At 48.1% G+C, this 21,073-nt stretch overlaps 2 protein-coding genes across 4 annotated transcripts in view; one reads left to right on the top strand and one right to left on the bottom strand.

The window, feature by feature from the left end:
* Nucleotides 1–10,640, bottom strand: part of socs7 (suppressor of cytokine signaling 7) — a 23,212-nt gene extending 12,572 nt beyond the window's left edge. For all 3 annotated transcript variants that reach the window (XR_013283867.1, XM_077523821.1, XM_077523822.1), the window contains exons 1-4: nt 10,519–10,640; nt 4,878–6,453; nt 4,626–4,711; nt 4,433–4,540 (exon numbers count right to left, since the gene is read on the bottom strand). Coding sequence is in view for 2 of the 3 variants with exons in the window: in XM_077523821.1 (XP_077379947.1) it covers nt 4,433–4,540; nt 4,626–4,711; nt 4,878–6,049 (1,366 nt within the window). In the remaining variant the exon portion in view is untranslated. The remainder of the gene's footprint in view (nt 1–4,432; nt 4,541–4,625; nt 4,712–4,877; nt 6,454–10,518) is intronic.
* On the top strand, nt 7,608–21,073 carry gpr179 (G protein-coupled receptor 179). The gene is made up of 11 exons (XM_077523819.1): nt 7,608–9,340; nt 10,294–10,402; nt 12,416–12,512; nt 12,632–12,834; nt 13,901–13,969; nt 15,607–15,716; nt 16,025–16,263; nt 16,781–16,919; nt 17,000–17,102; nt 17,214–17,354; nt 17,475–21,073. The coding sequence occupies exons 1-11, from the start codon at nt 8,448–8,450 to the stop codon at nt 20,667–20,669; spliced, it is 5,298 nt and encodes a 1,765-aa protein (XP_077379945.1). The 5' UTR covers nt 7,608–8,447; the 3' UTR covers nt 20,670–21,073.

The raw sequence follows: 21,073 nt of genomic DNA, 5'->3' as shown, positions 1-21,073 counted from the left end.
AGCCTATGGGAGCAGAAAGGAATTACACACCTTCATCATCTTTTCTCAGATAATAAGTTTATATCATATACAAACTTGGTCCAGAAATATGAAATAAAAAAGGGAAATTTCTTACATTATCTGCAAGTTAAAAATATGGTTAAGAAACAAATCCCAACACTTCAAGATACGCTCCAACTGCCTGTCTTAGCTAAAGATATTATAAAGCTTTCTCCAACAACAATAAAGAAAATATCAAAAATATATAAGTTATTTTTATACACAAATAAAACGTATTTACCGACTTTAAAATGGGAAAAAGACTTGTCTATAGTTCCGGAACCAGACTTTTGGACCCAAATCTGTGAAAATGTATTTAAAATGACCAAACAGACAAATTTGCAACTTATCCAATATAAGATACTTCATAGAACATATATTACACAATATATGATGAAAAAAATGGGACTCTCTGACTCCGACATTTGTCTCCAGTGCTCACAAAACACTGCCGATACTTATCTTCATGCTTTATGGTCATGTACTCCAGTGCTGCATTTCTGGACTAAAATCTTGGAAAAGCTCGCTGATATATTAAACTGTAGGCTTCCTTTATCTCCAAGACTGTGTTTACTAGGTGACTTAACAATAACTGAGCGACCATGTAAACAATCTCAATCTATATTTATAGCCCTTACTATTGCTAAAAAAATAATCCTTGTCAATTGGAAAAATAAACAATCTCTAAATATCGACCACTGGTTAAACTTACTAATAAATTATATCTCAATGGAAAAAATCTCTGCCTTAAATAAAAATCAAGTATCAAGATTTAAACAAATATGGTCTATGTACATAGAATATTTTAATCTCAATTTGGCAACTTAATCCTGCCAAGATTCTGCCTGTTAACGAGAGCCACCACATCGTTACAACTTCTGTTTTCGCTGCTCCTGTATTTGGTATTTTGTATCTGATTGTTTTTATTTTTATATAGTCAGGAACCTAGTTGCTGCTAGTGGGCTCGAGCATACCACACTATACGACACTATACTCAATAACTCCTTAAGATCTATTTCTAGTGGGCACTAAGCATCAACACTTGGTGTTACTGCATGCTAATTAGTCAATTTTCTTGACGCCGTCCCCTGTGGTCGGGCGGGGGTGGTTCTGCCCCCCCCCCCCCGTTGTCTGCTCGGTGGCGGTTGCGTCTTGGCCGCTCCCTGGGCCCCCTGTGGGGTGCGGTGTTGGGGTGCTTCCCCTGGTGCCCGGGGCGGTGCCGTCCCGGCGCGGTCCGCTGCTCCGTGCCCGGCGGCGCGGTTCGGGGTGGGTGGGCCTCCGGTGTGCCCCGTGGTTCCCTCTCCCCTCCCCCTTCCTCCCCCCCGTCGCCTCTCCCTCCTCGCCTCCTCCCGCCCATCCTCCTCTGCCTCCCGGTCCCTTTTCCCTTGTCGCCCTCCCTCCTCCTCTCCCCCCCCGCCTCCTGCCCTGCAGCCGCCCTTTCGCCTTCTTGTCGTCTTCTCCCCGCTTCCCCCGCCCCCCCCCCCCTTCCCTGTCTGCCCTGCGGCCCCTCCCCCTCCCTCTCCCTGGGCCTGGGGCTCCCTCCCCGGCCCGGGCGTCGGGCTCCGGGGGCCGGGCGAGGGTTTGGGGCCTGCCCCGCTCCGGTATAACTCCTGGTGCCCCGGGCGGGCCCCGGTGGCTGGTGGGCTGTCCGGTAGCCCTGCTGCGCTGGCTGTCCGCCCATTGTGGTGCCGGGTGGATGAGGTGGGGGGCGGCGGGGGGTGGGGGTGCTGGGGGGCGGGCGTGCCACCTACACCCGCCGGGTTGGGTGAGGCCCCGCTGGTCGCTCCTCTTACTCACTTCACTAGCTTGCACTATACACTTTGTAAATATACACATAGGGCACACAACACATTTCTTGGTGGGGTGGGGAAGGGTGGAAACACCGTCTTCACCCTTCAACTCCCCTCCAATTTTAATGCACCTCACGTCCAAGGGGAGGGGTGAGTTGGGGCGGGGAGCCATCAGAGGGGATGGACTGCAGTGCCTGGCAGCGCTGTGGTCCCCCCCATTTGTGTCCCTGCCCCACCACTTTGTCCCTCCATTCCCTTTTTTAATGCACCACACATATACATATTCATTTTTTGGGGGGGGATACGGGTGTGTCGGAGTAGGGGAAATTTTTTCCCTCTGCTCCGACTCACCTGCTCCCAATTTTAATGCACCACACGCACACACTTGTATATACACTGGGTGGGGCCACATTCACGGTGTAAGGGTAGAGCTCGCCAGTCGGCGAGCTGGCGGACTCAGTAACAGGGTTAGGTGTCACTTGTACTCTGGCGTGACGACCGGGGCCTCTCCCCACCGGGCTCGGTGTTCTGGTGTCCCGCCTTCTCCCCTGGTGCTTCCTCCTCTGCTTCCCCCCTCCCGCCGCGGTGCAAATCTCGCGCGGCTGGAGGTGGGGTGGGCACATCTTCCCTCTCTGCGCTGCTGCCCGGTGCCGGTTTCCGGGGGGGGGTGGGGGGTTCTCGCGGGGGGCCGGGTTCGCGGGGGGGGGGGTGGCGGCCGTCGGGGGGGGGCGGCTTGTTTGGGGGGGGGGTGGAGGTATGGGTGGGTGGGGGGTTGGGTGCTGGGGGTCGGGGTGTGTTCGGGGGTTTGGGGGTCGGGGGTGGTGGGGCCTGGGTCGTGGTGGATGGCGGGTTTGGGTGGGGTGCGGGGGGGTCGTGGGGGGATGGGGGCTGGGGACCGGTGGGGCGCTGTGGGGGCCCGCTGGGCCTCGTTCTGCGGCCTTGGGCTCGGGGGTGTGGGCCGGGGCTGGGGCGGGGGTGTTCCGGGTATCTGGGTCGGCTCGCTGACCGGTGTCCGCTCGGGTGGCTTGGGGGTGGCCTTGGTGCTGCCGCGGCCTGGGGATTCCGGGGGGGGTGGGGGGGGGGGGGGGTGCTCGCTTTGCTGGACCGCGGTTGACGGCTTCTCTCTTTGGTGGTGGTCCTTATGCATGCCAGATCCGTCGCACCAGCATCTACTGAAACTCAACAGAAGTACCCTCTCCCTCCCACAGCCCCTTGAATCAGTTGGTGCTGGTGTCTGTGGTTCTCACTTTTCTTTATCTATCCTTCCCTCCTTCCTCTCTTTAGTTTTTCCTCTGGTCACTTGAGATCTTAATTTATTAGAAGTATGAGGTTTCTGGGGTTGGCATAAGACTCCGGTTTTGTAACCACGCAGGAGGGGTCTTGTTGGTGCTGGACTTCACTTTGATGGATTGGATGTACTGGCTTCTATTGATCTCACTCTGCCTTATCGATCCTTCCCTCCTTCCTCTCTTTAGTTTTTCCTCTGGGCTCTTGAGATCTCGCTAAATTTGCTGGAATTTAGAGGCTTCCGGGGTTGGCGTAAGACTTTGATTTTGTAATCATGGGGAAGGCAGGAAGTGTTTGGTCGGTGCTGGATGTCACTTTGATTTACCTTTCTTTTCTCTTTATTTCTTTTTTTTCTGACCTTTTCTCTGGTCTCCTGACCATTTAAATCTCACGACTCTGGCAAGATTCTGAAGTACCTGGTTAAGGCGAAGGGTAATGGGATATTTATAAGGTTTTAGGTGAATGAATGAGTATAAATTTATACGTATTTGCACGCACGCACGCAAACGCACGCAAACGCACACACGCAAACGCACGCACGCACGCAAACGCACGCACGCAAACGCACGCACACATACACACACACAAAAAAAAAAAAAAAAAAAAAAAAAAAAAAAAAAAAAAAGGAAAAGAGCAATGATGACAAGACGTTGAATCGGTAAGACTACCGAATGAACAATTCTGAGCTCTTCAAAAAAAAAAAAAAAAAAAAAAAAAAAAAAAAAAAAAAAAAAAAAAAGACAGACAAAGTAAAACAAACAGGAAAGAGCAAGGAAGTAGCGAAAGACAGATGACAGGAAGTAAAGACAGACAGGAAGTAGAGACAGAAGCAAAAGCTAAGAAACAGGAAAGAGCAAGGAAAAGGAAGTAGCAAAAGACAGACGACAGGAAGTAAAGAAAGACAGACAGGAAGTAGACATAAACAGCAAAAGCAAAACAAACAGGAAAGAGCAAGGAACAGGAAGTAGCGAAAGATAGACGACAGGAAGTAAAGACAGACAGACAGACAGGAAGTAGAGACAGACAAAGTAAAACAAACAGGAAAGAGCAAGGAAGTAGCGAAAGACAGATGACAGGAAGTAAAGACAGACAGGAAGTAGAGACAGAAGCAAAAGCTAAGAAACAGGAAAGAGCAAGGAACAGGAAGTAGCCAAAGACACACGACAGGAAGTAAAGACAGACAGACAGGAAGTGGAGACAAAGAGGAAATGGCGACAAACAGGAAGTAGTGACATCCACGTGGCCGACGAGACGAGACGAGACGAGACAGCGATGCAAGCACAAGGAAACAGGAAGTGGAGCCGGACAGGAAGTACCTAAAAGGCTGAGACTTCGTCGCGGCGGGGGCGGCGGCGTGGGCGGGTGAGGCGTGTTGGCCGTCCCTCGCCGAGAGATGTCCACGTCCACCAGCGACACCGTCTCGCCTGCGCTCGGAGCGGACAGACGAGTGCGCTTAGACGGACGGACGGACGAGAGATTGCGCGCGCGCGGCCAATGAGGTGAGCTTACCGGTGAAGGAGGCGGGGCAGAAGGCACTGTGAGCCCGGCTCAGCCTGCTGCCGCGGCCGCTGCTGCTGGCCGCCTCGTGATCCACGCTGAGCAAGAAGCAAGAACAATTTTCAGAATTCGGACAAAACTCAACTCGGCTTTTCCTCCTGAACTTCGTTTCTGCATTTTTGACAAGTTTTGTGCGTCTTTTTTTCAGGTTGCTTTTTTCAGGGTTATGCAATGAAATTCGGGCAGCATGGCGGTTGCCCTCACCTGTCCGAGTCCAGCGCGGGTCCAGATGCGCTCATGTGCACGCCCGCCAGCCCCCCGCCGACGGGGGTCCTCATGCGGTCCTGGTCCAGCAAGTGCGAGGAGCCGCTGCAGCTCTTGGTGCGGAACAGCCTGCTCAGGCGGACCCTCAGCGAGCCCTTCTGGGACTTGGCGCTCGCCCTCAGCGTCTTGGCGCACCTCTCAGGCCTCCTGCGTGGGGTGGAGGTCTGCGGTGCCGGGTCGGCCGGCCAGGACTTCCCACCGCTGACCTCCTCCTCCGCCTGGAAGGAACTGCTTTTGTCATCGACTTGTGGTTTCGCACCGACTAAAAAGTGCCGGTGCCGCTCCGGGTCGTCCGGACTCTGGTCCCTTAGGCCCAGCCCGGCCACGTCGTCGCTGCCGAGCCCTTCCAGAACCAACAGGGCGTCGCTGGTGACCGCCGGGTCGTCGGCGGCGTGCTCCTCACCCGCCGGGCAGGCGCAGTGCGGGAGCTCGCCCGCTTTGAGGAGCATCTTCGGTACCGCGCCCACCCCCAGCTCCCCGAACCTCCGGGCCAGCTCCAACACGGCTCCCTCCCGGTCCCGGCCGGCGCACGTCCATCGGCGGTCGATGACGGCCAGCGGGGTGGAGCCCCCCGACGGCGACAGGAGTCGGTGTCCGTGGAACACTTCCGCAGATCCTCGACGCCCCGGAGACCCCGGGACCGGAGGACGCGTCCCGGGGCAGGTTCCGTCCGGTGGATCCTGCTCGGGCTGCCGTACCTCTTCCGGGGTCCCATTGTTGTTTGGCTCGGAGCAAGCGGCCCCCGGGCTGTGCGGGTCCGAGCCCAGTGGAGTCCTCTGCTGGTTCAGTTCTAAGACCCCGTCCCCGTTCCGCAGCAGATCCGAGAAGACCAGCAGCTGAGGCCGCAGACCGGAGCCGAACTCGCATCCGGGGCTCTGCGGCCTCGGAGGCGTCCGCGACGGGCCTCGGCGGTCAGGTGCAGTCGCCGGGGCTTTGTTGTTCCGCTCCAAGGCCGCTTTGTGAGCCTGCAGCGCCCCCCGGCCCAGCCCCGCCACCTGCGCGGCGCCGCCGCCGCCGCCGTCCGCGTCCGGGCGGTCCTCCTCGGCGGCGGAGACCATGAGGCGCATGAGCACGAAGTCGGGCGACATTTCCTGCGCGTCGCTCGTCGTCATTGTGGCTGTGGACGGCGCGCGCGAGCGTCACATCGCGACGAAAGAGCAGCGCGAGGCGGCGAACGAAGACGGAGCGGCCGAAGCGGGGCCGGAGACAAAAGGGCCGAAAAAGGAGACGACGTGACGTCGGCCGCCGCGTTCATCCTCGGCGGCGGCGGCGGCGGCGGCGGAGGAGCGCTTAGCCCGCGGCGGCGAGCAGGCGGAGGCAGGCCTCCGACATCATCGAGTCCCCCCGGCTCAGTGAAGTGAACGCAGGCGGGCGGAGCGACCCCCAGCAGCTGCTCTCCATCCAGGCCCCGCCCTCACGCTCAGCATCACTCGTGACGTGGACGATGACGATGACGATGATGAGCACACGAATCCATCTTTTCCTCAAATGATATTCACGTAGCCTACACATTTTTCTGCGGGGCGGTCACAGTAATTCGTTTTCGAAGTCATAAAAAAAATGTATTAAAAAGGCTTTTTTAGAATTGAATAAAAATAAATAAATACAATCTTAGAAAGAATAAAAAATACTTTCTGAAAGACCTTTTATGTGCTTATCTGTGGAGTCACATTCAAATAAAATATTGTTCGACATAAAAAAAAAAAAAATGATAACAAAGCCAGCGGATAGCAGCAGTTCAGCTTTTGTCCACCAGATGACAGCAAAAGTACGGAAACAGCGGTCAGCCAGGACTTCACAAACTACTTCCGGTATAATTCTGTTTTCATTATTATAGAACCACAGTTTTCTCTCCGTTTGAAAATATACAGTTCGGCTTCAATAGTTATCCGTCTAGATGTAAAAACGCTTTTCATATTAATATAAGCAGAGACCACCGTAGACTAGAGAATTATTTTTTCCATGTTTGAAAATGAAGTCAGACAATTAAGTCTGTAGGACATTCCACAAATAAGAAAGCAAGCAAAACCTTGTATTTATGTGAACTTTATAACATGTTTTTTTTTTTATAGAAGTTTCTCTTTATATGTATTTGTTTTTGGTTTTGTTGAAAGAAATGGAAAAAGCAAAGCAAAGGTGTTTTTGGTTAATTTATTATTTTGGCAAAAATTTCACATACATAAGTGTAAATTTATGGGAATTAAGCCTTCTTTTTTTGGCCTTCATTAACGAACTCAGGCTTTGTTTTTTCAATTAGATATTGTAAGAACAAAAAAAAAAGCAACGAAGACTGTTTCTGCTTGTGTTGAATGTAACATATTTAATTTGACACATATAATTACTCCCTAGCGTTTCTTTTCTTTTTTTGTTTTGTTTGATGTTCACGTTTGAATGGTACTGGTTCGCTCTATTTGATTCTTGATTTTAAATGGAAAGTACTGAATGAAGAAAACAAAACAAACTACTTCCGGTTGAACAGCCAATCAGTTCTAAGTATCTGCAATAACCGCATGCATCAGTTGGGGGCGCTGTTGGCTCTGCCATGGCGGTTGGCGGCAAAGGGTCCCCCAAAACAAAACGGAACAAAAACATTTCCCACTAATGTACACCGGACTCGAGCATTGAAATATAACAATCTTTTTTCCCCCCACAAGAAGACATTCTCTATGACGTCATGGTGATGTATGACAAACAAACGCGTGACACTAAAAATTAGCCTATCTAAAAACCTGTGCGTTTTCATCACCGTTTATGTGCAAGTTTTTGTGTGTCTGTGATCGTGCGGCTGAGGAGAGCCGTTGCCATGGTTACCAATACAAGGGTTTCTTTTGCCTACATCACACCTCACACACGCTCCATGCACACGCTTCAGAAAAATATGGCGAGCACAGTAAAAAGAGCATCCAGCAAGTCTTTATGTTGGATGCGTTAATCCCAAATGATGCACAGCTTAATCCTGGTTTCACACACACACACACAGCAGATGTCCTCTCACTCTCATCACCTTTGAGCAAGCACCCTGTGTGATGAGAGGGAGGGAGCGAGGGACAAAAAATAAAAATTAAAAAAAGGAGCGAGAGAGAGAGCCGAGGGATGGATGAGTGTCGCGGTCAGAGCTTCTGAGAAGTGCTTGGAGCAACAGGCGACAGAACGGCACAAGATCACAGGACAACAACAACAACAAGTTGGAGGGCTCCTCTTCGGTTCCTGGCAATACATCTGGGAAGAGAAGAAGCTCAAGGAGAAGGAGAAAGACCAGAAGAATAAGTTGGAGGTTCCTCCTCGGTCCGTGGAAATAGATCTGAAAACAGAAGAAGAAGCATAAGGAGAAGGCGAAAGACCCGTCGGAGAACTTGGAGGTTCCTTTTCGGCTCCTGGCGATAGTTCTGAAGAGAAAGAAGCTCGGAGTTTCCTCCCTGAGGATGACAATGAGATCGTGCAGATGATCTTCCAAGTTCCGCTCATCATGTGATCCTTGGCGGTGGTCACGTCCCTAGAGAAGCTTCCAGAATGTTTCCTCTTGTTTTCTTTTTACTGCCGTCATTCATCAGATGTCAAGTGCCGGCGGACATGTCTTCAGGAGCTCTGGCAAACGCCAGCACCTCGTTCAATGCCAGCTCGCCTGAACCTTCGGGCACCTCCACGGACCCGACGGATCCTCCGGGTGGCTCGGCAAACACCTCAGAAGCTCAGCCAGAGGACGACTGGTCGCCGGCAGAGACCTTCCTGTACACGGGGGACGCCTCCGCCGTGGGGAAAGCGCGCTGCTCTCGGGCCTACAGCCCACCCGGTCAGCCGGGGCCGCTTCCGGGCGGCATGCGCGCCGCCCTGCGGCCGGCCCTGGACGCTGTGGCCAACGCGGCCAACTTCCTCAACATGATTTTCCAGGCCAGCGACCTGCGCGAGAGCTCGGTTCCCGAAGACATGGAGTGGTACCACGCCCTGGTGCGAGCCCTCGTGGAGGCCGGCGGGCCAGTCCGGCAGGCGCTGCTCACCTTCGACTGCGACCCGACCGGCGGCGGCGCCCCACAGCTGGTGCTCCGGGCCGGCCGCGGCCCCCCCGCCACGGGAGCGCCCAGTGTCCTTCTCCAGGACTTATCCAAGACGTGGGAGCGCCTGCACCCGCCGTCCCCGTCCCCGGACGACGGCTGGTTCCGGCGCTTCAAGTTCCCGGACGCCGGCCGGCCGCCCGCCCTCGCAAAGAGGGTCCTGCTCAACGACCTGAGCACCTTGGAGACGCCCAAGTGGGGTCGCGGCGACAGCTACGTGAGCAGCCGGAGCGGCGTCCGCTGGGCCGGCGCCCCCTACCTGGACTGCAAAGATGGCCGCTTCGTGCCCAGGTGGATGCTCACCTTGTCCACCGCCTTCTACGGCCTCAAGCCCGACCTCACTCCCGAGTTCAGGTCCGTACTAGAATCAAGTGTCATTGCACATCCACCACAGTAGGTGGCAGTACCGCCCTCATTGTCAGTGAGCAAGGACTATTAGGTCCTCTACTGAGAACAATTTCATCGATACAGTAAATGATGCATTTTATAGTCGCCGTGGAGAGTTGGGTGAGGTTGCGAGCAGGGTTATTCTAGTTTTGGAATTTTTCATTTTAGAGTAGTTTTTATTTCGTTTTTTAGTTTTTTTGTTTTGTTTTAATTAGTTTTCAGGGGGGTTTTGGTTTAGTTTCATTAATTTTAGTTATTTGATAAATGCTTAGTTTTAGTTTAGTTTTAGTTTTAAAAACGCGTATTACTTGTGTGCAATATTTAAAAACCACAATGAGAGCGATGTCATCTGAAGGTGCTTTTCTATTGGCTGCTGCTCGATGATGTCACTTCTGTGCGACACACTTTCAAACGTCCTTACTCTGGTTAATATAAAAAATAAATCTATTCAAAGAAATCACATTTAAAATCATCTCCAAAGGCTCGTGCATTAAATTACCAAAGACAAAAACGTAGGACATTTTTGCTGTGATAATAGTTAATTTTAGTTCGTTTTGTAAACATAAAATGTAGTTTGTTAGTTTTCAATTTTTAGAAAGAATTTTTGTTTTAATGTTATTTTTTTTCGTTAGTTTTAATTAACTAAAATAACCTACGATCTGAATTTCTCTGCCACCTTCCCTGCCTCTTCTTCTTGCTCTTTAGCCACACTGCATTTCTTGCTGTCGAGTTCAGTGCTGCCCGGCATGTTGTGGCACAAGGCGGTACTGCACTTCTTGCTTGGAAAAAAACAAAAAAAAAAACTGAAGAAAAAAAAAACCTTAAAAATCTGCACTATAGCAAGGCTCACTGAGTTGTGATTGATTAAGATCTGAGTGTGTAAACTTTTTTTTTTTTTTTTTTTTTTAATTTGTTTTTAGGGGTGTGATCCGCGTGGATGTGGACATCCAGGACATGGACGTGGACCAGTGCAGCACCCAGGACGGATGGTTTGCCGACACACACCAGTGCAACCGCACCAGCATGGAGGTAAACAACACCACCACATTTCAGCAGTTCGCTCGCATGCTACTAGTGCACTGAATTACACACCCCTACTAACTAACTCCTGTTAATGTATAATAAAAATCCAAAACTATTCTGACCCTTGGTTGGATCCATTCATAATTCCAGCGGCGAGTCTTTCCCCCACCCCACCGGTGGTCTATTTAAAGATGGCGGCTGCAGATGCTTTGAGGGATTATGGCATTAATAATCCAGCCCGCTGACACACTTCCCCCTCCCAGGCCGAGGTCTGAAAGCAGAATAGGAGAAAAAAAAAATGGCAAAAAAAATTCCCAAAGTACCTTTTGTCCCGTCCTACCTGTGACGAGGCTTAGCGGATACACAAAACCAACACAACCGTTTCAGAGCTTTCAACAGCAACCAAGGCGTGTTAGCCACGTTAGCTTCAAAAATGCTAAATCATTTTTGCTGTCAGGAAGTCAAGACTGAGATAACTTAGTAACTAAACATGACAAGTACTTGTTTTTTCGAACAACATTAGCTTCCTGTTTCAACAACAATAGCTAATTGTTAGCCACGTTAGCTTCTAGGTTTCTTACGCCCATCTGTTTTTTTACTGATACAGATCAACTGAATAAAACAAACTTTTTTTTTCCTTTAGCAAACATTAGCTTCTGATTTGATGCGACAAAGAAAATGATTTTTGAATATGTAAATTTTGTCATCTGTTTTTCTGCTTTTTTTTTGTCTGTAACTAGCGTAGCGGCTAAAATGTACAAATAGCATTTGTTTTTTTTCTAGTAACCTCGGCTTCCTGTTTCAACCAAGAAAGGCTAATTATTAGCCACATTAGCTTTTAGGTTTTTGTTAGGCCCATCTGTTTTTTTACTGGTAAAGATCAACTGAATAAAACAAACTTTTTTTTTTTCCTTTAGCAAACATTAGCTTCTGATTTGAAGTGACAAAGAAAATAATTTTTGAATATTTAAATGTTGTCATCTGTTTTTCTGCTTCTTTTTTTGTCTGTAGTGAACTGAGGCTAACGTAGCTAGCTTAGCGGCTAAAATGGCGGCGTGAGGACATGAATGACCGGAGTTCAATTATGTAATAAAAAAAAAAAAATTCTAATCCATATGACATTAATGTTCATCCTGCGCCATTTGAGAAGGGGTGTTATGGGATATAATATGTGTGCGTGTGCATCGTTGACGGACGGTCTTCCTTCAGAGAAGGATCAAAACACTCAGTGGTGCTTTTATGCATCCATTAAGCTTTTAACTTAGATTAACACACAAGAATGCATGCGCGCGCGTGTGTGTGTGTCCCATAAGCATCTGAGGGACATCACCTCAATCATATCGTTGATCATTTATTCATATTCAGGTTGAATATTGTGAGAGTCTGCAATATGAGTAGGAAGAACGCAAAAGGAGATAATAAAATGTCATTTATTATGTCAATAGTCAGATATTTTTCTTAGGTTTTATGAGGAATTGTTTTTGTTTTTTTTGTTTTGTTTACAAGAAATACTAATAAAAAAAATATAAAATATTATTTTAAAAAGATGACCAAAAATTTGTATGAAAAAATCTGAAAAAATCAAAATATATTTGTATGTAGTCATACTTTCATTAAAAAAAATCTATTTAATTTTTTTTAAAAGAAATAAGTTGAAAGCAAAAAAAAAAAAAAAAAATCAAAAAAGTTAAACAATTATTATAAGAAAAAAGTAAAAAAAAAAAAAATACAAGAAAAAAATAGGAAATGATCAGTTAGCATTTTGTGTAATAAAATGTTATTCTTATGCAAAAGAAAGAATTGATTGTGAAATGTGAGCAAAGTTGGAATTATGTACAAATGTTGCAGTAATGTGATGTGGTCTTTTGTTTTTGTTTTTTTTAAAGCATAATGTTGTATGACAAGAGACCTGTTAAGGACGCGAGCAAAGTCGAGAAGTTGAAAATTGAAATGCTGAACATGATGAAAAGGATTAAAAAAAAAAAAAGAAAAGAAAAAGTTGTTGCTTCCCTGCCACAGTGTGTTCCAATTGGCGGGCGAGGCTTCCGGCTGGGTCAGTACTGCTGCCGCTGCAAGGACGGATACTACGACCCGGACGCAGCCAATCAGGACGCAGGTATGCACACACAAATCACGAGTTAGGGTTTCAAATGAGGGTTTGCAGCCTCAGTTACGGTTTCAAACTGGAGTCGGGTTTCAAAGGAGGTTTTTACCTTTTGGTTTGGTTTTCCCAAGACGACGACAACGACGGCGCGTGTTACCCATCCTTGCCGGCGTGCGTGCCGTGCTGGCCGGGCTGTGGGCGGTGCCGTGACGGCGCCCCCTGTCGGGTGCAGGAGGACGGGCCCCTGAGGGCCGCCGTCATGGCCGCCCAGGGGACCTTCATGGCGCTGGTCTTCGTCAGCATGCTGGCCGCCTACCGGCATCGCAGGAGCAGGGTAAACCACCGCCGCAAAACGGTTTGGCTTCATTTCGCCTAATACAAACTAGGGACGGCTATCGGTTCTAATTTTCATCAATCGATTCCAATTTTGAGTCACGAGAGTTCAGTGCGATGACATTTTTTCCGGGTTCTGTTCGATTCAGTTTACATTTTGAAACAACCCAAAGAAGGTTGTTTTCCTGGATTTTGGCTGATTTTGCAAGGCCCACAGAATATTGTGACCTATTGCTACCAAAACATGGAACCTGCCAAAAGAACGATTAAAGTCTCTTCTTTCATCAGGGGAAAAAAAAAAAAAAAGTATATTTCTATCTGTTTCAGTTGTGTATTAATTAGCATTAGCACATAGCTAGGTTGAATCAATATTCACATTCCTGGTGAAAACAGTCAAAAAGAGCTTGCTGCAACATGGCCCTGGTTGATCTCTTATACTCTGCCGTTTTTATAATCACTACCATTGCTTCAACCGTTCTCTGCAGTTCAGAGGTTGCATCAAACCTTTGTATTCTCAAGCATAGAAAAACAAAAAAAAACAAAAAAAAACATAATGGCTATATTTAAAATAGAACGTATTTATATGTTTTTGGGAGCACGGGATTTACATTCTCATATACAAACATTGACATCAGTCAGGATGAGATGAAAATATTTTCAGATTTCTAATTTAATAATTGTAAATATGGCCTTAAAATATTCTAAGTCAAGTCTTTCCTAAATGTAAAAAAATATATATTTTAAATTCACATGAACAGTAAATTTCAAGTCAACAGTAAGATCGAAAAAAAAATGGTCTTTAAAATTCTATTTTCTAGATATTTGAATAATCGATTCATGGTTTTATGACTCGATATTGGGCTCGAAAAGGAAAATTGATTCGATATCGATTTTTTAAATCCAGCCCCAATAAAAACAGTCCGTTTGTTTACATTCACTGCTACACAAAATACAAATATTTAGTCATTTTGGGGGGGCGGAGCCAACCCCTGTTGCTCATGGATAATATTTATAATTTTGGGGCGTTATAAAACACATACAACAACGTATGCTTCCCGTCTTCTCAGAGGATCCGTGCGTCGGGACTGGTGCTGCTGGAGGCCATCCTCTTTGGATCGCTGCTGCTCTACTTCCCGGTAAGACCCGTGCAAAATGTCAAACCTTCCGTCCGTTGGCTCGTCTGGGTTCGATTCGCAAAACAGGTTTTCACGTGTAGGAATTCAGCAAAAGGTTTGCAAATGATTTTGCATGCTTCGGGGTTTCAATTGAGAGTTTTAAAGTTTCAAATTTGGGCAGGGTTAGGGTTCGAAAGCCGTGCTTTGGGTTTCAAATTAGGTTAGGGTTTGAGGGTTTGTAGTCAAGATTAGGATTGACGACAAGGGATTTAATTGAGCGTTTCTTGGCAGAAAAAAAACAAACGTTTCTTGCTTGAAAATGTAACGTTACTTTACTGATGACTTGTTTTAAAAAAAAAATAGATTACATGTTACTTTATTAGTTACATTTAATTTCACCCAATTTTGTCACTTAATTAGAAGTGACGTTAAGAACAGTTTGCTTTTATTTAAAAATAAAATCAGCTAAATTTTTAAGTTATAATTATTTTAAGTAAAAAAATGTCTTTTCAGGATTCCACTTCACAAATTTGCTACTTGTTTTTAATTAAAATCTAATTAAAAAAACAATTAAGTGAAAAAAATGTCTTTCAGGATTCCACAACAAATTTGCTACTTGTTTTTAATTCAAAACTAATTTTAAAAAAATTAAGTAAAAAGAAAAGTGTCTTTTCAGGACTCCACTAATTAAAAATAATTTTAAAAATCATTTCTAAATTAAAGGACGTCTGGTGTACTTGAGAAATGTAACGTCACCATCATCACCGATAAAACAATGAAAAATGGCAAACTATTCTAATCCTGCTGGAAGTCGAGGTCAAACAGGGGTCATGCTATCAAATAACGCCGACTGTGAGAAGTCAAGATGGCGGCCAGCAGCTGCATATCTTATTTTAGCATTTCCCGCCCCTCCAGACAAACATTTGAATTAAAAGTTTTGTCTGCCCAATCAGCGAGCTTCTTCTCCCTCCAATGGCAAGCTCAGCATTTGCGCTGATTAAAAGGACAGACACATTTGCGTGCACGCGTGTGACACTTTTTTTTTTTTTTTTTTTTGGATCTGATGCTCTTATCTGGAGTGGCTGGACGGTAATTCCTGGATTACCGGGCGGCGGCACAGACGCAGGGAAGCGTTGGTTTGTGTTCACCGCTGTTTCGAAAACCCATCGCCACTCGCTCCACTTGATGGTTTACCGGTGCCGGCCGCAACATTTTTTTTTTCCGTTTTCGTTAACTACAATAACCTTGCTCCTCACCATTTAAACATGAACCTCTCTGTTTTATGTTCAGCAGTTTTTCAAATAGAGCACTATCAAATGATGTTCACTTGATTTAAATAGATTGGTCGTCTTTTGATCACGAACTTTGAATCAACTCTGTTTCAAACAGATCAACACGATTGTCTGTCAGTGGTTTACGTTCACCAGTTTGAGACTTTGTGGTCCGCCATCTCGCGACAATATTTCAACCAGATTGACAATAACGTCACTTGATAAGGTTTACGACCTAGCAACTACTTTAAAACAGATTAACGCTAACCTTTCATTATGAGGTTTACGTTCACCAGTTTTCCAACATTTCAAAAATTTGAAAAAATGACTTGAAAACAAAGCATCTGAAGCCAGACCTGACAGCCTTTGTCCGCCCTCCGTCCACAGGTGTTCATCCTGTATTTCAAGCCGAGCACCTTCAGGTGCATCCTGCTCCGCTGGGTCCGCATGTTGGGGTTCTCCATCGTCTACGGCACGCTAACGCTCAAAATGTACAGGTCAGAAAAGATCAGTGCAAAAAAAAAGAAAAAAAGTTGGTGACATCCAACAACAATTTGCTACCTCACAGATGTCCTCAAGTGACTCTGAACTCCCCGCAGGTTTCTGATTCGCAGCACAGGTTAGGGTTCGTAGCTTCAAATTTGAGGATTACAATTTTGGATTAGCGTGTGTAGCAGTTAGCATTTCAACCCACATTAGGGTTTGAAGAATGAGTTAGCGTCCCAAAACGGACGTTTTGCCGTCTGTGTTTGGAAGCAGAAAGCTGTCAATATCTTCCAGTGACTGTTACCTCCCCCCCCTGCAGGGTTCTGAAGGTGTTCCTGTCACGCACGGCTCAGAGGGTTCCCTACATGTCCAGCCTGCACCTGCTGAGGATCCTGGGCGTCATGCTGATGACGGCCAGCTGGTTCCTGTGCGCCTGGACGGTGGGCGTCCTCCAGAACCGAGACAGGAACATCCCTGTCATAGTGAGCGCCACCACAGCGCAGGGCCAAGGCTTTGACCTTTGCTACCTGGACCGCTGGGACTACATGATGGCCGTCGGTGAGGACGCGGAGGAACCCTGAGTCGCTAGATCAGGGTTCACCAATTCTGGTCCTCGACGTCCGGAGTACTACAGGTTTTTTTTTATGTTTCCGCCTACCAGCACACCTGATTCTAAAGATCAGGATCGTTATCAGGAATGCTGATTAGCTGATTATATGAATCAGGTGTGCTAGCGGGCAGAAACAACCTAACACCTGAAGCACTCCGAACCTCGACGACCGTAATTGGTGAACCCTGCACTAGATGCTAAAACACAACTCACGTTTCTTGTCCCTTTCATGTGTTCTGCCTTGGAACTTAGCTACCCTCTGTACTGTACTGAGGAAAAAATGAACTGCAACTATTTTACTAGCCGTGGGCAACCCACCTCTGAGTCCCGAGCCACCGTTTGAAATACCACTGCTGACGTTTCCCACACTACCTTCACATTTTGTGGTTAAAACCCTAATCCTAGATTGAATCCCTGAATCTGAAACAGCAATCCGTGCCTCATTGTCACTACATGCTCTCACAGCCGAGCTTCTGTTCCTGTGCTGGGGCAGTTCCCTGTGGACCGCCGTCCGGCCGGTGCCCTCGGCCTTCCACGAGCCTCGCTACATGGGCATCGCCATTCACAACGAGCTGCTTCTTTCCACCATGTTCCACCTATGCCGGTAAAACCACGAGCTCGGTCCACGTTGCCGTAAAGGAACCTGCTGGAGAACCACGCATGGAATGATTGTGGTCTCCGTAGGTTTGCGTTTCCTTCCCTGCATCCTGACTGGATGCTGCTGCTCTCCTTCGCGCACACCCACGTGACCATAACTGTGACGCTCGCTCTGATCTTCATCCCAAAGGTAAAGAACATACGTGCGATACAGGCAACATAAAATGAAGTGAGACTCTCAGATTTGTCTTGGAGCAAATGTTTGAGAAACTGGCTTTTCCATTGCGCTGGTGTGTGACAGTTCCTGTACATGAGCAAACCTGGCAGGGAGGAGATCGCCGCCGAGGTGTATGAGGACGAGGTGGACCTGCGCCGTTCCTACCTCAACAGCAGCTTTCGCTCGGCCTGGAGCGAGCGCAGCGTGGACCCCGATGACTTTCGGGTAAACAAAGTTGCTCAAAGACTCATTTATCACCCCAAGCGTTGTTCTTCAACATCTTACCTTTCTTCTGATGTTCTGTCTGTTGTCCCACAACCCTGTCACCTCCCTCATATTCACCAGGACGAACTCAAGCGGTTATATGCCCAGCTGGAAGTCAACAAAGCCAAGAAGATGGCAGCAAACAACCCTCACCTGTCAAAGAAGCGAAGTTCTCGATGCGCTTTAGGTCGATCGATTATTAAGCGCATCGTCGAGATCCCCCTGAGCCGGCAGTGCAGTCGAGAGGATCGTGACGGATCTTTCCGAAGCAGGAATCACTCCGGGTCTTTCAGGAGGACCCCGGACAACCTCAGCATCAGAAGTTCCATGAAATCCCGATCACCATCTCTACGCAAGTCCCAATGTGATCATTATTACATCCGGGAAAGGGACTCTTCCTTGCGGGATTCCTCCAGGCTAAGAGCCGACGTTGTGAAAAGATCTTCCCAAAGATCAGAGACAGACTCTTTAGACATGCATCCGGCAGTCTGCAAATCAGTTAGCGCGCAAAATCTGACCATTGATACCAATTTCCTGCACCTGCCTGATCACACCAGGCTTCACAAGTCGTGGAGTCTCACATCCACTCATTCCATGGAGAACATGTCCAAGCGTAAGGGATCCAGCCTCTCCATTAGCGAGCAGACCAGGAGTGCTCTACAGTCTGAGTCTTTCGACAAAGCTGAGGTTTGTCCTTGGGAGGTGGAGCCGGAACAAACGGGCGATAAGAGCCAAAAGCGTGTCACCTACGCAAACTCTCAAGAAGACGAGCCGCAAAGTCCATCGTCGGCGGTTGCTCTTGTATGTCCCTGGGACCATTTACCGCCTATGGAGAGCAACCCGTCGCAAGACAAAGGGGAGGCCGAGTCCCCCAAACTCCCAGTCTCTACAAGCGCACCTGGGTCACCGAGACGTAAAGTCAACAAAGATCAACGAGTTTTTTCCTTCAGGAACACCACCACCAAGTGGCTCTCAATCAAATCCTTCCTGACATCTGTGGAAGGGGCTAGCAAGTCGAGCAAAGACGAAACCTTAAATAGAGAAGGTTCCCAAAAAAGCCAAGAAAGCAGCTCCACAGCATCCAGGTCGGCAACATCCAGTCGGCGTCCAAGCATGGAGAAGAGGACATTGCAGAAGAGAAGCATGACGATCGCAGATGGAAAACCATGCCTCGTGAAGCAGAACGCAATAAGACTATCCTCCGGGGACTCAGCCGACAGGAGTCCCAGAAGGTTGGTGATTGTCAAGTCCGCCGTCTATCCTGTAGATGTAGACGATATGCCAAAGGATGGCACGTACGAAAATGTATACCTGTCCAGGCAGAGTAGTAAACGAAGCAGCATAAGCTCCTGTAGCTCGAGGACACCGTCGACTCACAGAAGAGGAAGTCAACGAATGGCAGCGGCGGTGTTGAAAACTCAGACTGATGTTTGTCCATGGGAAGGACTCGTGGAGGCGGTAAAGAAGCAGCAAAGCATGAAAGCGGACGTCTTCCCGTGGGAAACTGAAACATCTCAACGAACTGCCGCGCGTCCTTCTCAACATCAGGCGCGGCAGGACAGCGGCCGGGTTGACGCATGTCCCTGGGAGTCGCAAGATGTTGCGGAAAATTTGTACACCAATCCAGCAAAGACGCAACTGTCACTGAAGCGATCCGCGGACATATGTCCATGGGAGGCAGCAGGATCTCCTCTACCCATCATCAAACAAGATAGCGAGTATGCCAACATTTGCCCTTGGGAAGCAGAGGCTGTGTATGAGAATGTGAATCCCGTGCAGACAAAGGGATCCCTCAAGGTGCCCTCACGACAGGAAGCAACAAAAGCTTCCATCTTTCCCAGTCCATCAAAAGAACAACTGGCTAAATATCCTACTCGGAATCTGGACAGCGGAATGACCAAGACAGAAGGAAGTTGTCCGTGGGACTTTCCAGACCCGCCAAAGATGATGGCGGATAATTGTCTTTTGGAAGACGGGAAAGCAGAGCCAACAGTCTCAGCTTCGCAAATTAAAATCAAGGCAGATATCTGTCCCTGGGATGCTGGACAACGTGAAAAAGTGAATGCCCCACAAAAAGGCATTTTGCCCCCGGCTGTTCAAGCAGAGACAATCAATATGAAAGGAAATGTTTGCCCCTGGGAGACTCAAACGTCAGAATCAGCAAAAACAAAGCCCTCGGAAACGTCCAAAAACATCAGACAAGATAGTGCCCATGCAAACGTCTGTCCGTGGGAGAGCAAGGATGAAACGGGGGCATCGCAAGGAGGAAAAGCAGAGACTTGGAATGTTCAGGACAGCACTAGAGGAGAGGTTTGTCCTCGGGAGAAAAAAGAACCAAACAGTCTGAAAACTCAGGACAGTTCTAGAGAAAGTGTTTGTCCGTGGGAGACGGAAGAACCAAATGCCCTGAAAAAGCAGGACAGTTCTAGAGAAAACATTTGTCCATGGGAGACGGATGATCCAAAGGTTTTGAAGAAACAGGACAGTTCTAGAGAAAATGTTTGTCCATGGGAGACGGAAGATTCAAAGGTTTTGAAGAAACAGGAAAGTTCTAGAGAAAACGTTTGCCCATGGGAGACGGAAGATCCAAAGGTTTTGAAGAAACAGGACAGTTCTCGAGAAAGTGTCTGTCCAAGTAGGGTAGAAGAGTCAAAAGTTCTGAAAAAGCAGGACAGCTCTAGACAAAGTGTTTGTCCATGGGAAACACAAGACGCGCCTGATATGAGACAAGATAGTATAAGAGGAGATGTTTGTCCGTGGGAAATGGAAGACGCTAAGCTGGACAGCTCTGAAACTGATGTGGCAGGAGAAGAAGCTAAAGTTCTCAAGAAGCAGGACAGCTCTCGGACTAGTGTCTGTCCATGGGCGACTGAGGACACCGCAGTGTTGGGAAAGCGAGAGAGCTTGCCCTCAGATGTTTGTCCATGGGAAACGGAAGGAACGAGAGGTATCAAAGACCAAGGTGACCCAGGTACTCAGGGTTATCCCAGTGAAACCCTGGACCCGCAAACATCAATCTTCGCCGGCAGCGACAAAGACGACATCCCGGAAGACCAAGGCACCAAGGCCGACCAGTTGGACGAGCCTGAAGCCGGCTTGGCACTGGGTCGCCGCGACGCCTTGTGTCCCTGGGAGATGACGAGGTGTGGCTCGGGATCCTTCACCGACAACAACTCTGACGTTTTCACGTGGGAGCCCGAGAACATCCCCGAGGAAGACGAGGAGGACGATGCCGAATGTGCGGCAGAAGCGCTCATATTCCCTCCCGACTTGTGACCTGAAGCCACTTTTGTCTCAGGAAGGAAGGAAGGACACATGAAGCCTCTTAAAAGAACCAGATGGTTTTGCTGAGACCTTTTAGAGACCATTCAAGAAGACGCGTTTGGACTGTCACGTGCAGTCCAACTAGACAAAAAACAGACTGGTAGTGAAGCCACTGACCCTGTCCTCCTGTGAAATCAACTACAAAAAGTGGCAGCCATGTAACCAAGGGACTTCGAAACCCTCTTTCTTCCTATCCCTCCCCCCCAACCGTCCCTTCACAATGAGCTTGACGCTCTGTGTAAGCACAGAGCAGATGATGCCAGTCAGTCCAACTGTGTTTGGTTGTGATCATGTCAAAAATGTGTAACATGATGCAACTGCAATGGAATTAACTGATGTAAATCAAGAACTGATTA

This window comes from Festucalex cinctus, chromosome 6, assembly GCF_051991245.1.
Source record: "Festucalex cinctus isolate MCC-2025b chromosome 6, RoL_Fcin_1.0, whole genome shotgun sequence".
NCBI classification, from domain to species: Eukaryota; Metazoa; Chordata; class Actinopteri; order Syngnathiformes; family Syngnathidae; genus Festucalex; species Festucalex cinctus.
Note: the sequence above shows the minus strand (reverse complement) of the source record. Positions and strands in the feature narration are given on the sequence as shown.

What these genes read in the sequence shown, in the direction of transcription:
- gpr179 (XM_077523819.1), top strand. Translation starts at nt 8,448, where the DNA reads ATGTTTCCTCTTGTTTTCTTTTTACTGCCGTCATTCATCAGATGTCAA. An exon ending in GCAACCGCACCAGCATGGAG is followed by an intron (nt 10,403 to 12,415) that starts GTAAACAACACC and finishes TCCCTGCCACAG; the next exon opens with TGTGTTCCAATTGGCGGGCG. An exon ending in CGCAGCCAATCAGGACGCAG is followed by an intron (nt 12,513 to 12,631) that starts GTATGCACACAC and finishes GGTTTTCCCAAG; the next exon opens with ACGACGACAACGACGGCGCG.